The sequence below is a fragment of the Haemaphysalis longicornis genome, unplaced genomic scaffold (assembly GCF_048455015.1).
Source record: "Haemaphysalis longicornis isolate Haplotype H1 unplaced genomic scaffold, Haemaphysalis longicornis Haplotype H1 scaffold_8, whole genome shotgun sequence".
NCBI classification, from domain to species: domain Eukaryota; kingdom Metazoa; phylum Arthropoda; class Arachnida; order Ixodida; family Ixodidae; genus Haemaphysalis; species Haemaphysalis longicornis.
The window spans coordinates 151,586,597-151,602,355 of record NW_027526445.1 but is presented as its reverse complement, the minus strand read 5'-3'; the positions used below and the strand labels follow the sequence as shown (position 1 = coordinate 151,602,355).

The 15,759-nt window shown below is 48.3% G+C and overlaps 1 protein-coding gene across 1 annotated transcript; it reads left to right on the top strand.

The window, feature by feature from the left end:
• Positions 1 to 950: 950 nt before the first annotated feature.
• Positions 951 to 15,449, top strand: LOC144148524 (uncharacterized). The gene is made up of 7 exons (XM_077680048.1): positions 951 to 1,002; positions 4,012 to 4,060; positions 6,506 to 6,660; positions 9,778 to 9,852; positions 11,561 to 11,647; positions 12,951 to 13,151; positions 14,770 to 15,449. Exons 1-7 carry the CDS (start codon positions 951 to 953, stop codon positions 15,057 to 15,059), a joined length of 909 nt encoding a protein of 302 aa, XP_077536174.1. The 3' UTR covers positions 15,060 to 15,449.
• Positions 15,450 to 15,759: the final 310 nt, after the last annotated feature.

Here is a 15,759-nt window from a genome sequence, read left to right as displayed (position 1 = left end):
GACGAAATTTAGGGGAAACGTACCTTGCCACTCTCCTAACTCTTACTTCTGGGATGAACATGCTGAAATCACTACTGTAGAACTCAGCCCATGTTTTTGACACATTTCTAAGTCGGAGGCCCCGCCTCATTTATTAGGTCCACCTTTAGTTATAGCTACAGCCACCGAGATACTGGAGAGGCGTGCTTATCTCCTATTCCCAAGGGCCCCGCGTTCGAGTCCCATGCAGACGAAAATTTGCCAAACTGTCTTTTGAACTCAGTTACCTTCTGTTGTCTTTGCGGTGGAGGCCTTTTTTACCATCTCTTGGATACGACGCCGACGCCGCCGGATTTTTGAACCTCCGAGCCACGTAGTGCTTTCGCATTTGTACTACACTCGGATAAAAACTAAAAACGACAATAGCTTGTGTATTGTATCACTTCGCCGTATCAACGAACCTGGATGCCAAAGAGCACGCGCGTTCTGGGGGGAGGTTGCGGTTAATGGGTGACATTGCCCGCTTTTTCTCATGTAGTTTATTTGTAATCGTTGCTGTAGTTTACAGGCAGATTAAGTCTGCAAAATCACTCAAACGACTCGTGTCATCTTCAAAATACTCGAAGCAACGCATTCTGCGTCGCGCGGAGGAACAGCCGGCTGCGTTGAAGATGTGCAGGATCAACTTCCGTTGTCGTTCTTAAGTTGTACATCAGTATATTCCGCATTCCCGGTGGTAAGCAGATCATTTATGCTGAAGACATCACCATATGTATAAAAAAAATGGATCGCCTTCCAATATAAAGCTACAAGAGGCTGCTGATGCAATCTCGCGAAACGATACCCGCGGTGGCCCGCTGGGTTAATACGGAAAATCGAAACTCTCACCCGTTGTGAAGCTCATGGCGAGTTAACAACGAGAAGTATAAATCAGAATAGAGGGCAGACAAATTTCTCAACGTTCGCACATCATGTTTCCTGGCTTCCACATCCAGGGTGATGCCTATGCCACCGTCAACATACGCAAGCTACGATATAATTAGCACCCATGCTCTCCGTATTCTTCGTTGTATACTCTCGGCTAAAAGGGGGTGCGAGAGTCTGACCCCTGTCTACTCCTGCGTACTTTACCACTTCCGATATCATCCCTTCACCAAGAAAGAACTGGAAAGCAATACATTTTCTCACAGGAAGACCTGAACAGTGTCGTTGGCGTGGGGGCCTCGCAGTTCATATGCAAATAAACCTTTTCCCATACCTCCCATATTCATTCCTTTCTCTTTCTGCCCCCAGTACCCTCTCCCCAGAGGGAAGTCGCAGGCCCAAGATCAATTTCTCAGGCCGACCTCTTCTCTTTTTCAATAAACATTTACTCTCTCTCTCTCTCTCTCACTGGAGGAGCTACCCAGCGCCCAGCGTTGGGAACCATTCCACCGACTTCGCAAGCATACGTAGAAGCAGTGCAATTCCATTTTGATGTGGGGGACATCTGTAAATATACCATCCCCATCACCAGCATAACTAAAGTACAGACACCGTTCCCTCTAATACAGAGCACGGATCTCACCCTCCACAAGAGCGTGGACTCATACAAGCACGCGTACGGGCGCTGCCTCAGGATCAACGGTTTGGCGAGATGGAGACCCGCAGGACATCATAGGACGTGGACCCACGTCCTGGGAAGACAAGGGAGGCACAGCGGATTCGTTACACCTTTCGCTACAACCTCGTAATTGTCCTTTGAAACCTTCAGAAAAAACAACACTGAAAAAAAAAGAAAACGAGACACGAACAAAGGGAACACAGGACGAGCGCTTCTGCTGCAGCATAACCTCGTTATGCCCGAGCGAGGCGCACTTGGCATTATAGAGTTTCATAGTAACATGAAGTTTATCCTTGCCACCGACGCGTTAAAATGATAGAGACATGAACGTTGCGGACAGCCACATACAGTCAAACCCGGCTATAACGAACCCGGATAGAGCGAATTATGGTATATATCGAACAAAAATATTTCAGTTACGCAAATACATGGGAAACATATTCCTTATAACGAAGTTCATATCCGATATATCGAACTCTTGGCGCCTAGAATGACCGCCGAAATGCATGATCTCGGAGCGGCGATTGAGATGTGCAGTGGCCGCGACCACAAAGCAAGAGCCGCGACTGAGACATTGCGCGTCGCACTGAGCGACGTGGCACGCAATACTTTCCGTAACTGTTTCCGACGCGCGGGACTCACGACGGAACCCGCCCTGTCAGCGAGTCCGGACCAAGACAGCAGCATCGGTGAACTGTGGGAATAGCTCGCCAGCGTTCCCGATGATGTCGCGAGTGAAATCCGTCTGATGCTTATAATGAAGCGCTTTCGGCAGTCGATGTGCTCCGCCAATGCTTCAATGAGTACGCGGACTCGAACTGGTGCAAACAATGTTTCGTGTAGAGAATGCTATGCTAGTTGAAGCCGCCAAAACGAAAGCGAAAACAAGAGTCACGCTTTTTTTGCAACGTGGGCAGTTAAGGAGGGAAGTAGCATTATTACTTGCAATAAATGGATTATTTTGGTATGATAATGGCTACTGTACTGTGTTTGTTTCTGCATACGCGGATGGCTGAGTTGGTGAGGAGGGGGGGGAAACGGGGGGGCTACCGCGGATTGCGAACTCGTAACAATGAGCTCGTTATAGGCGGGTTCGGCTATATCTAACTATTGGATATATCGAACTAATCACGCTGCATATTGCAGTTCGCTATAAACGGGTTTGACTGTAGCGCTTTCGCATACGTTTTGGTGCTGAAGTATTTGAGTTCCTTACTCCAATAACCCTGGTAACACTGAATCACTGAGCACAGTATAAGCACCGGAGGCTGCAGCACAAGAACAAGAACAAAACCGATGTGCTTTATTGTGTGAGCTTTTGAAGTCTTCGGGAATGACGAATCCTGTAGCCTCCAGTCGTAAATGGACAAATATGGCTATCTATAGATATAGGCGCCATATTCGCATTCATCCTGTAATTTATATCTCTCAGCGTAGATGTAAAACTCTTATGCGTGCGATACATTACTTCTCAGCCTCTTCCGTTATTTAAGATATTGTATTGATCTTGCTAGATACTGAAGTTTTATATTACAGGAAGATATTTGTTTATATTTCGTTCGTGAGCAATATAAAACAGCTACGCGTATTGACTCAAATGCAGCCCATTTTATCATAGGAGGTGATGCAATGACTGATAGATATTTGTGTTAAAATGATCAGGAGAACTGGTGCAATGTTGTACCTTTAAGCCTCACTGTTATGCCGTAGGGAAATCTATCGCATTAAAAAAAGTCTGCTTGGTCCCTTCTTGTTTATCCAGACGGCAGGGTTTCATGATAAATGGAATCTTAATTCATTTATCCGCTTCGCTGCCTTCGGCATTTGGACAGATCTGCAATGGTAGACTCGTGTACGAGTCGACGGTAACGTTTTATATGGCAATTCGACACATGTTGCAGCCATTCACATTTATGCGAAAGTACATCTCATAATCGAAGTGTAGGTTCGTGTACCCTGCGTCGGTTGCAGTGTCATACATCGTGTTTGCCCAACCGCTACACGCTGGTCGGGAGCCAGAACCGAACAAATTGAAAACGGTGACGAGAAAACGAAAAAAGAAACCGAAACACGACGGAGGAACAACAACACACACCACTATTTGGACCCCGCCAAGGGTCGCCGGTGTCAAGGGCCATCGCCACCGACATCAATGCCAAAGGCCACGGCGCGAGCCAGAACAGAAGCCGAAGCCGAGTCAAGGAACAGCCTACGGCATCATGCGGGCTGGCGATTCGAACCATGCTGTCCCTATCTCACGGACCCCGGCGACCGGTGGTGCGTTTGTATTTCACTAATTGACTTCACGCTTTGACTGGACGCGGGCCTTGAATCAACCGCGGAGGTCCTGCGCGGCACAGCCGAGCGTCTGTCTTTGTTGCTTTTCCTCCTTAATTTGCGTCCTTTCTTTCTCGTTATCTTTCGTACAGCCCGAGGCTCCGCATCGTCGAGCATCATTAGCGTCGTTCCCGTCATAGTGTAAGTGAGACAGACGTTTGTATAATCGAATTTATATTTGCGCGCGGAAAAACGCTCGACTTGTTTTCGTGCGTCTTCATATCCTCGTGCATTCGTGACAAGACTTCAAATGCTCCGCCTCGCCGGTCGCGTTCGAAGGCTGGTCGTGGGAAACGCTTAAAAGCGACTAACGATGACCCGTTGTAACCTCCTTGAACTTCTCTCTGACGGCGTAATGTTTCAAACACGTGTTTCTTGAGAGTTTAGATACGGCTACTGCTGCGATCACCGCGTAAGGGCGTTGAGTAAAGATACGCTTGTGCGAAAGCTACGCGAGCTCTGTGGAGTGTTGTTTTTACTCGCAGGAATAATATAACGCCTAGCAATATTCTCATTGATGATTCGTATCGCGTAATGTTTCGGACACTCGTTTCTTGAGAGTTGAATATTACTACCCTTTGACCCACTTCTGATATTTGCGCGGAACGGCATAGTAGGTTTGCAAACACTTATTTAGGCTTTTGACTTGAGCAACTAAAAATCAACATACGTAAGTTTTGAACGCTGTCGACGCTGTAACTTTTAACCGGAGTAATCCTCGCAAATTCGAGTACTACCGCATTAATCGTCGTAACTACGCGCACCCAAGCACAACAACCCTCAGAACAACGCGTTTTTATATAAAGAGCGCGATTAAAAGCTGTCAGAAAACACGTGGTGTACATGCGGTACGCGCGCAGCGAACTCAGCACGCTGAACTGGTAGGTTATAGGGAGTCTGCAATGCTTCCGATAGACGCTTTCACTCTGTCCTTCGTGTCGGGAAGCATTCTCAAAGCTCAGAACGGAGCGGCACTGCGTGATTTGCTCGTCGCAGAAGATACGCCTTCCATTGTTACTTTCCTTTTGTGGCTTTCCTTTTAAAGTGGCTATCGAATGCGTTCGTTGCTGCAACACAGAGGAAGTGGGGAATACTCGATACATTGTTGTAATGACGGAATTCCAACGCTCAAAGAACGCCAAGACTCGAGAAAGAGCGAACATTTTAACACGAAAGCGTTTTATTCCGGCGTACAACAAGACCTCGCCGACATCATATCCGTCGGCGAGAATGTTCTGGAGAATGCTGCCGGAGAATGTTCCACTAACGCGGCGGCGCTAGGCCTCGAGCTCACGATCACTCTGGCCGCAACGGAAGGGGACTCACGCATGTTTTAGCTCTGCGAACGCGCCTTATATCCTGTCGTATAATAATCTCAGTTCAGATGGTGTTGTCGTCTAGGAGATGTGAAGCGAAGTAGCGCATTGTGACGCTAATGAACGCCGATATTTAGCACTACTGCTGCGCGCCGCAAACTCCGCCTCTCGCGTTCCACAGGCTGAGCTGTTTGCAACTCAAGAGCATGGCGTACACGCCACGAACCACGACCGAATGGGTCGCCCCTTAGCCGAAGCGAGCCGCCAGCAGGACTTCGGTCTTCAAGCACACCCACAAGACAGCTGCAAACCGCAAATCATGCTCTTTTCTCTGCAGCGGACCGTGACTTCACCAAACGATTCACTGACACCAGTTCGGTTTCGTTCGCAGTGTTTGCGAGGGCCTGTAGTTGCAGTCAGATCTACGCAATGCTCCGGAGCGTGTAATCCAGTGTCTAATGTTATGCGTCTAACGGTTTCATACCGATGGTATATAAACAGCGATGCGCAAGTTCACGTCGATGCACAATAAGCATTCAACGGCTCCTGTGAAGGCACATTTCACTTTCGTGTTGTACCGATTCCTATGAAACAGGGATCAACCACATTTTTTGCCTCAGGCCGCTCTTCCTGACCACCGATTCTAAGTACTGGATGTCTTTGTTGACTATTTTCTGAAAGCATTTAAGATCTATAAAAAGTTAAAAAAAAAGTGTTGCAGGGGCCCTTTAATGCAAGTACCTCATTGTATTCACCATGGGAGGAGGAAGAAGAGAAGGGGACGACAGTGAATGGCAGATCGAGGGAGAAGGGAGGCTTACGTAGAAAGGGTGGTAGAAATGCTATCGTTCATCGACGTCTTTTAAGCGAATACTGGACAAAAACTGGACTTCGCCAAACATTTACTTAATAAGAAAACCTCATTCAATTACGCTTGCTTTGTAAAATAGAAAGCGTAACTTAGGTAATATTATTTATATTTCCTCTGCTTTTTTGTACTGACGACAGCAGCCACAAGCACTTGAGTTGTACTTCAACTTTCTGCCGATCGACGACAGGCTCGTGAACTCGCCCCGTGCTTGTCGCTGTTTGTCCCAGCTCAAGGGGGCCCACCGTTGTCCGGCTTTTGATACATGGGGCCTATGGGGAGTTTCGAAACTGATGTATGTCGAGTAACTTTGACTTAGTGGCTTCTTACGTTCATGTCACTTTACGGAGAGTAATCGTTGTCATCCTCGTCATCATGTGTACTTGATATGGTCGCGTGCAGGCGGGGCTTCGAGGCGGGCTTCCCGTCGTCGGCCCCCAGGCTTGGCGGTGCCTTGCCGCAGCTCTACCGAACGATCCTGGTGGTGGCCGGGGGAGGATTCTTCTTCCTCTGCCTCGCCGTCCGCTTCATGGCTTTCGACGACGACAGAGGGCGCTGTGAGTCGCGGTAGCCGGTCTTAGCCGCATCTAAAAACATGGGTGCCGTAACCACCAAAGAACGCAACCAAGGCTTTCGGTAAAACTTGATCGGACGATGAAAAGAACAAACGATGAAGCTCTTCCAATTAGTTTATCAATGCGGTGCGTTAAGGCCCCCGTGGTGAAGAAAAGATATGTTAGCGTTGGCGGTGTTAATCGCACGGAAAAAATCTCGTATCTTTACCCTGCGGCGCCCACTAATATTTTCCGAATCGTAAAGCGATGCCCCAACAGATGGCGTGAGAGCAGGAGGCGGAGGGTTTAACCACTACCGGCGGCCCAGAAGCGTTAAGCTACGCGCACACTAGGGGCGCCGTGTAGGATACCTCGATTCACGCACGTCTGCCGAAGAGGGTGGAGACACGTATACGTTGGTGTCGCCATTTTGTGTCACTCGCTCGCCACCGCATCTAGTTACTGTAGCAAGACCGCGCTATAATTTTCGGCGCAAGGCGGTTTACTTGCAATGTTTGAATCATGTTACCTATTTCGCGTTGGGTTCTGTGGGAAAAGCGAGCTACTATGCGTTAAGCACTTTCACCCAACAGCGGCGGCACAGGACGGGACCGTTTAAAGGAAGTCTCCACCCTGTCTGTACGGCTGCGCTGGCATTAAGGCACTCTAGCGCCGTTCCATGCTGCGCGCCGCTTGCTGACGTTTGCAGCCGCTGCAAACCTGTTTTCGTCGACAACGGTGTGTTTTTCTGGCCGCAGAGCGTTTTCCTTACCGCAGACCCATTTTTGCCGTTCCGCATAGCGCAAAGGCCAATGAGCGATGGCGGGTGTGATGACGCGATGGCGGGGGTGATGACGTGTGATGACGCGCCATTTTGGCGCGTACACACTAGCTACGTGCACACTAGCTGTGAACTAGCCGTTTCGCCTTGCAGGCTGACAGCAGCGCTGCGGCGCCGCGCCGCCAGAGAAGGTTACTCCAACTTGCCGTGACGGCGGTCACGTCGTTAACCCACTTCTCTTAACGCGGCTTGGAGCAATTTGCAGCATACTGGTCTCAGCGATGGCGCTGATAACATGCATACACACCTAAAAATATTAAAAAAGAAAAATTGTCACTTCAGATCCATGCGATCGCGATGCTTCTTCAGCAACTCACTCCCGTGCCCTGAAAAGGCGAGCAACGCTGCCAGATACCGCCTCTGCTGTCAGCGCCATACCAGTATGCTGCAAATTGCTCCAAGCCGCGTTAAGAGAAGTGGGTTGAGAAGTATGGATGGGCTATCACCGTCGGCAGGCGCGCATGTGTGTTCTACTCCTTTCGTTTACCGCCGGTGTAGCAACACGGCGCTCCTATGCTGTTAGGCCACAACTCCCGTGCTCCAATTACTTCTGACGGCACCTACGTTTACAGTGTAGTACGCCGTTCGCGCGCCTGCTTATGATACAGTAAAAGCTCGTTAATTCAAACTGCAAGTTCACGCCATCTGAATTCGAATGAATGGAAACTTGAAGTAATGGAAGTGAATAATAACAACAGTGCACTGCAACTGGGAAACAGTAGAGCACGTAAGCACTTTGATGTTTGAAAAAGTCCGTGATTGCGGCCTGCCTTTGCCCTAAAGGCGACAGTCAGCACTTTTTTCTCTAACAAACAAGCGTAGCGGAAAGCATCCTTTCCGCCTTCTTGAAAATTAAAAAAAGAGACGGATGGCGCTGCATCCGACAAGGACTTCTGAGCAGACGGCCACACTATGCTTCGTCCTCGTTTTCCTTGTCGTCATCGACATCGATAGGTTCTGCGCTTCTGACCCAACATATGATAGTCTCACCTGTCAGCGCACCACACACACGACTGACCACGTGCTCGCAAAGAATACGTCTTTCCAAACGTCCGCCATGTGAGGTTTAGATTTGCTTTGCCCCATTTCGCCTTCTCCCTGATTTACTTCAAAGATACTTCATCCGAAAAGCGTTAACCTCTTATTGAGAAGCAACCGTTCGCGCTGTGACTGTAGGTGGCAAGCTGCAGCTTAGACGAATTTATATGTCCCCGCCAATTTTATTTACTACCAATTACTTATCATACCAGATGATAGCAAGTTGTAAGCCGCAAACAGGCGAGCTTATATAGACGAGCAGGGTATCCGGAGCAGGAAATATTTTTAACGTACAGTTCTAGTAAAAGGACTATACAACCTAGCTTCGTCATTGGCGCGCCATTGAAGGTGTAATTTCAGAGAGAAATTTTTTTTACAAAATGTGGGAAAAACTTTCAACAACTGTTCCGTGAATTGAGCATGCAAATAACCCGATAATAAAAGCATTGCCGATGACATCTACGCTTAAGTCTTAAGATGTAAGACGAGATAACGATGAACGTTTTGTAACAGGTTTGCTACGCTGATCATTTATGCCCTCCGACCACTGAAGGTCGGCTGAGAGAGCGAGACTAGCCACAACGGTTTTTAAACGCCGGGACACAGCAAGACAGAGGGTATCTACGCTTGTGTGGCTTAAGATGGGGTTGGAAAAGCGTGCGGCTGCTTGTTAGGGGTCAATTTGGGCGAGCAGACGACCATGTCATGGATTCAAATCGTTCAGTCTGTAACGTCAGGGCTGGACTGACCCAGAGTTTCGTTTTTCGCTGACGCTTGGCTGCGTTGCGCCATCCACCGTTTGCCAAGCGCAGATTGCGGTGGTGACCGGGCCGCCGGAGATTTGAAAATCACTTTGCAAATTTATTTCATGAGTCGTTATAGATGGGTTGAGTTTATAATTAGTATAAATTTTATTTGATAGGTTTAAATGTAGGCCTTCTATTATTTTTGAAGGCATACCTCTAATTTCTTGCCAGGTTTGTGTGACGGCGGCGGCATGAGTTTCGGTGATGACGAGTTTCCGCGAACGCTCGAGCAGCACGGTTTCTAAGGACGCTTAGTGACTACGGAAAATCGCTCGCTGAGTTTAGTATTGCTATCACGCCAACACTTCTGCGCACGGGCCTCTCGTGGTCTTGCGTGCGTAAAAATATGGTGGTGAACCTCGTTTGGGTAACGGACTCACCCGTATTCCTCTGCACGCTGGGATATGAGCCTTTTCAACACGGTTTGCCTTTTAGGTGGTGGCGGGGCCATGTGTACGGGAAGTGCAACCGAGCCGTCTGAAGCTGTCAACACCACCTTCCGAGAACCAGGCGAGTCATGGGAAGCGATAGGCCTATCTTGCATTTAGAACATTACTGGCTATTCGCGCGTATTGAAATGCTGGAAAGATGAACGCCGAATCTCCGCGACAAAGAAAGCCTAAGGCTACAAGTTTTTTATTTAATATAAGTTCGGCTGTTGCTAGTCGGCTTGAAGAACTCTGAAACGTTTTCTATACGGTATACATTACATTCAAACACCACCGAAGCAACCTCTCCCGTTGCTTATTCTATGATTCGAAGTTGTGCGGGCGTCATAAGTAACCGTGCGTACTGCCAAACTGTATTTTGTGTGATACGAGAGGACCGTTCCATAGTTATTCCATAGTTATGTGATGTGTGATTGATGCACCCTTTGTCAAACGTAAACCCATTGTGTAAAGTTGGCTTTCCGGTTGTGTGTTTAAAGTTAGCTTTCCTGCAGAGTGTTTTACTCGGACGTGAACGTCATGAGCGAGGCATAGAAGGCTTCTATTTAAAAAAACGGTAACATTCGCACTGTTAGCGTTTTGGCAATCCTTTTTAAGGATATGCGTCATTTAATGTATCTATGGTACGAGTGCGATCTTTTCTCGCTTTAATTTGGACAGGTTACTATTTCTGATCCCGACTTCATTTGATTAACTAGGATGACGTTAAAAGCTGTTTTTTTCGTGGTGGGGGAGCAGCGCGAAACAACGGGGACAAGAGATGGCGAAGGCAACAAACAGGGCGAGCGCTGCCCTGTTTGCTTCGTTCGCCATCTCTTTTGCTTCCGTTTTTTCGCGCTGCTCCCCCACCACGCAAGTGCACCAACTCCCTCAATTTACCCGCCCTACTTCAGCTAAAAGCTGCACCGAGTATCCTGTTCTGAATAGGTGAGCGAACCTGGTCGCTGCAGCTTCGGTCTATTTAAAAGTGCATTTAGGAACTAAAAGTTTGTAATTCCTCCATTAACAATTGCTTCGACTGCAACTGAGGCGTACGCAGACAGTGGCTACTTACCTCGTGGTTCGTACGATTTATGCGGCCACGGCGAAAACGATGGTTCAAGCGTAAGAATGGGATGCTTCGTGCGTCACGTATAGTTTATGGGTTATCACAAGCTGCTTTAAATAGTGATCTTGTTAGCCGTTACTGTGCAAACCCGCCGCGGTGGCTCAGTAGCTAAGGCGTCGCGCTGCTGAACACAATGAGGCGTGTTCGATTCCCGGCCGCGGTGGCCGCTTTTCTGATGGAGGCGAAAAGCAAAAAAAGCCAGTGTATTCGAGATTTCAACGCATGTTAAAGATCCCCAGGTGGTCAAAATTATCCCGGAGCCCTCACTACAGCGCGCCTCATCGCCTGCGGAGCGCCGACGCGTTAAACCACATAATCAAATTATCAATCAGTGTTGTGCAACAGTATTGAAGCTCTTTCTATCACGTCTCACGAGCACAGGGTAATCGACTAGGAACCTAAAAAATGTTCGCTGTCATAGCTGTCCTGTGTCGGTTTATTAAAAGTCTATCTTCCTGTGCTACATACGTCTCTTAAAATGGGCGAGCTGTCATATTGAAGTCGTTGTTAGGAGTTACGTACCGAGACAGGAACCCGAATTTTGTTATAAATAATATTTGAATTGCGCTTCTTTCATCTCCAGTGTAGACTGGGTAAGAGAAGTACAACATCGTCTCGTCCATAACTTTGCTCTGTTGACTCTTTTTCTTTCTTATTGCAGAAATGCGCTCTTCAAATGAAACTCTTGCTAGTCCAAAGATTCCCGGGAAGCTACACGCCGAAGATACTGGAGGCACTGCAACGAACGGTATGTGTGGGCGAATGATTATGAAAAGAAGCTACTCAGCTAATAGGTGTCTGCAACGCGCGGCGCTGCGAAGGAAGTCGAGGATCCCTCCCGTATGCAGGGAAAGTTGCAGCAGCGATATGTGCGTGATTTTCGTACGATGCGTGGAATTTTCTTTCTATACCCGTTTGTTTCTAACCGAAGCGAATCAGGGACTAAGGCGTTGTGTTGATGAGCCTAAATACGCGTGGTTCGAATGCCAGTCGCGATAACCGAAAGCTCACTGGGGCGCGTTAAGCTAGTCACGCAGCCCTACTAAAGTTTCGACGACTATACCTCGGCTCCTACTAAGCGTAATTCTGGCAACTGCATTGCTTCAGCTGGGAGCAGTATAGCCGAAAGAACGCTGTGTACGAGATGCCAAACACTCCCCGCATTGCATTTCAGTGACAATATCCATGCAAACTTACCGTGCGCATACGGCTTCGGTGCTGGCGCCACAGTGGCCGTAAGACGTCGCGACTGCGGCTGCTGCCCTAATATTGCAGCTAATGACAGGGCAATTATTTTTCAGTCTGGCCGACTCGTGGGGCATTTCCCGCATGCTGTTAAGCTGAAAAAAATATTCACGCAGCTCCACTCAACGCGAAAGCTGTCAAGTGCGGTGCAGTGATTCGCCAGGGGGGCTTGATTCGCCAGTTTCAGTATCAGCCTGGCGTCGACACCGAAAGTAGTCAAGAGAGGGAGCCGCAGCCCATGAAAGAGCCTATAACGAGACACTGGATTGTTTCCATCTCTTTTAGGTAATTAATGCCTGAATTCATGATTCTTTCAGTATATTATATGATTGTGGGCTTATTTTCGGCCTAGCAACGGCGTCCTCCGTGACAACGGCGCAGCGCGAAGATCACCCTTAACATAAGATTAACGTGTGCGTGTGTGGCGCAATTGCATTGACATCGGCTTCGTAACGCGAGAGACCCATGCTCTAGCCCAACCAGGGGAAGCGGTGATCTTTTCAAAGCCTGGGTTTCGGTGCGTGACGCCGCGTGACTACGGTGGCTGGATGACGTGACCCCGCACGAGCAACGACGACGAGCCTGGCTCCTAAAGTGCTGCGCACCTAATAACCCTCGTCTAATAGCCCACGCTCTCGCCTGGCGCTTCGAGAGACAGTTACCGATAATTTTGTTTAGTTAACTTCTTTTCAAACAAAGATACGAGGTTATGGCCTTTCCGTCGTGGATACAGCGCAAACGTTTCGATAGTGACTACCTTAATTACATTTGCAGTGAAAAGTGCCCACTTCATTCGTTAAACGCAGGCGACGGCCAACCCACGCAAGACGTCCGCTGTGTGCGTCCTCGTCTGCGCGCATGTTCCCGGCATGACATGGTCTTCACTGCACACTACTTGGCGCGTAGAAGGGGCGGAGTCTGCGTGAAAGTCGCACTGAAGACATCTAGTTGCCTGCAGGGACCGAACCGCTTCCGCACGATCCGGGAATGCGAGGCGGCCTGCATCCGTGAGTTGGCTGCAGTGACACATCCGGCGGGAGCCGGCTCAGGATTTCATGAAGTAGCATTTCGTGGCAGAGCGCTTATGGCCTTTTATCCTCTTGCGGGATAGAGGACAAGTGAAACGCGAACGCAAAAATATGAACCAGAGCACACAAACAGCGCAATTTCTTCCCATGCAAGTCAAATGGACGCGTGGCTTTATTGCAATAATGAACTTGGGATATGCGCATTTCGATATACATCAACAGTGCTCCATTATTTGATCTCCATGAACAGTATTTTTCGGTTTTGCGTGTTCTGGTTCATATTTTCCTGTTCGCATTCCGTTTTTCCATGGCTGTAGCTGAACCACGTACAGATATATAAAGGGACAAAGGTAGTTTTGCACGCACACGCAGGCACTTGGGTATGCCTGCAGAGAGGATGATGGTAGCAAAATGGTTTAACAACGCGCTGTAGGCTTCGAAATATTATGTTTTTTTTACTTTTCATGTACACAGTTAGGTAGGTTCGTTTAAGATGTGGCTATGTGTCTAAGCTATGTGGCTAATTCCACATAGATGCCACATGTGGCTAATGCCACATAGCCACATAGATGTGGCTATGTGTCTATGTGGTATAAGATGTGGCTATGTGGTTGCGTTTTTCGAATATACAGGTCTGCTACACGAAAGAACTCGTTCAAAATTCAAACCTCCAGGGGGCGTTCGCCCGGATTAAAAGTATTTAGCGTTAGACCCCCCAGAAACTATAGAAGCATCGAGGACAGATTATGGAAAAGTGAGAATAACGGCACAAGCAACCTGTGCGAATAGCAACACGGCTAGTCGACAATTGTCATCTGTCAAAGACGCGCGATCCCATGGGGCTTCATGCAACGCGTTTATATGTAAGCGTCACACGGAATATTCTACCCACCTACCCCTGCGGCTCAGTGGCTAAGGCGCTGTGCTGCTGAGCCCAAAGAGGCAGGTTTGGTTCCAGTCGCGGTGGCTGGTTTCAGGTGGAGGTGAAACGCAAAAATGCCGAGTCAATATTTTGGCGCAAGTTCTACCCCTGGTGGTAGAAAGGTTTCCATAACCCTCCACTACGGCGCGCCTCATTGTGTGTGTGTTGCTTCAGCGCGTTCGACCCGCTAAATTGGTTGTTGGAAGAGGCCCTGTAACACTTTTTTCGACCTTTTTCGAAATACTAAATGCTTTCAGAATGTCATAAACCAACACATCCAGCAGTTGGGTTATGGGGCCGCAGAGTACTTCAACCAAAAATTACTGCTTTATGACCATCAGATAACTTATAAACTTGCTCAAAAGATTTTTCCCTCTTTTCCCGTCTTGGTGTTCTTCGGCCGCTCGAATTGCTTCATTACGACGGTGTAGCGCCTGTTGGGCGGCTTTCGTTCAGTTGCAGCAATGAGTGCATTCGATAGCCACTGTAAAAGGAAAGCCACAACAGGAAAGCAACGGTGGAAGGAGTGTCTTCTGCCACGAGCAAATCACGCAGCGCCGCTCCGTGCTGGCGTAGCTATAGCTTCCTCAGTGCTTCCAGACGCGAAGGAAAGAGCGAAAGCCTTTATCGGAAGTTTTGCAGGGTCCCTTTAAACTTGTCACTGTCTCTACGCAGACTTCCCGCTGTCATCGAAGGCACCTAGGAAAGCAGCGACCCCCGCGACGTTCCCCCGGACCCGCCAGAAGCAGCGCTGCACCACAACGCCTTCATTCGGGCCGTGCTCCAGGGGTGCACTGCGCTCCCCCGGGTTTGCCTTCGAGCGCGGTCGCTGCGTGGCCCTGCGTGGAAGCTGCACCGATGTCGGTTTCCCCACGCTGCGAGGATGCCGCGCAGCGTGCCTCGGACACGGCTCGTCAAAGTCCGCGATGAACGTTACCGTTCCTATGGATACGACAACGACGTGACATCGCGTGACTTGACCAGTCTATTAACTTTAGAATACTTTTCTTTCTTAGGTAGATATCAAATAGTGGTTTAAGTAACTACTGGAACCACCTGTTCTTGTCTTATTCCGCGTAAACGTTTGTTCTTTCTGCGTCCTCCTATCCAGGTTGTTTTCTCCTCGAGGAACGCAAGTGCTTCTTCCTCCAGTTAGCACCCGTAACTGTGTGGAAAAAACTAAAATCCATCATAGCAATTGCGTCGCGATTAGCACGACTGAATTTGATCTAGAGCGTTAGTCGTAACTATAGCCTCGGTAGTGCTTACAACGTGGCATTCTTTGAAGCTCGTAGGCTTTTAAAGCAACGACTGCTTATATAACAAAAAAGGCAGAATTGCGACAGAAAGCAAGATAAGAAGGGTTCATTTAACTGTTAACTGTAACAGAGTTGCTGTTAACGTTACAGTTACAGTTACGAAATTTTTAAAATAACTTGTTACAGTTACAGTTACTCTGAAAGAGTAACGTCATTACTTTTTCGTTACTGTATAAAACTGAGTAATAAATTACCAAACAAATGATAGAGTTTATTTAGGATTATCGTACGAAGGAGTACGTGTAGTCCAGAGTAAACGTGGTAAAACCCCAGACGAATGGAACCTAAAAGAGGCGCACTCAAGCCCAACACCAACAATTGTTCTGCACGCTTCATTTTGTTGCAT

What these genes read in the sequence shown, in the direction of transcription:
- LOC144148524 (XM_077680048.1), top strand. Translation starts at nt 951, where the DNA reads ATGTTTCCTGGCTTCCACATCCAGGGTGATGCCTATGCCACCGTCAAC. An exon ending in CACCACCTTCCGAGAACCAG is followed by an intron (nt 9,853 to 11,560) that starts GCGAGTCATGGG and finishes TTCTTATTGCAG; the next exon opens with AAATGCGCTCTTCAAATGAA. An exon ending in ATGCGAGGCGGCCTGCATCC is followed by an intron (nt 13,152 to 14,769) that starts GTGAGTTGGCTG and finishes GTCTCTACGCAG; the next exon opens with ACTTCCCGCTGTCATCGAAG.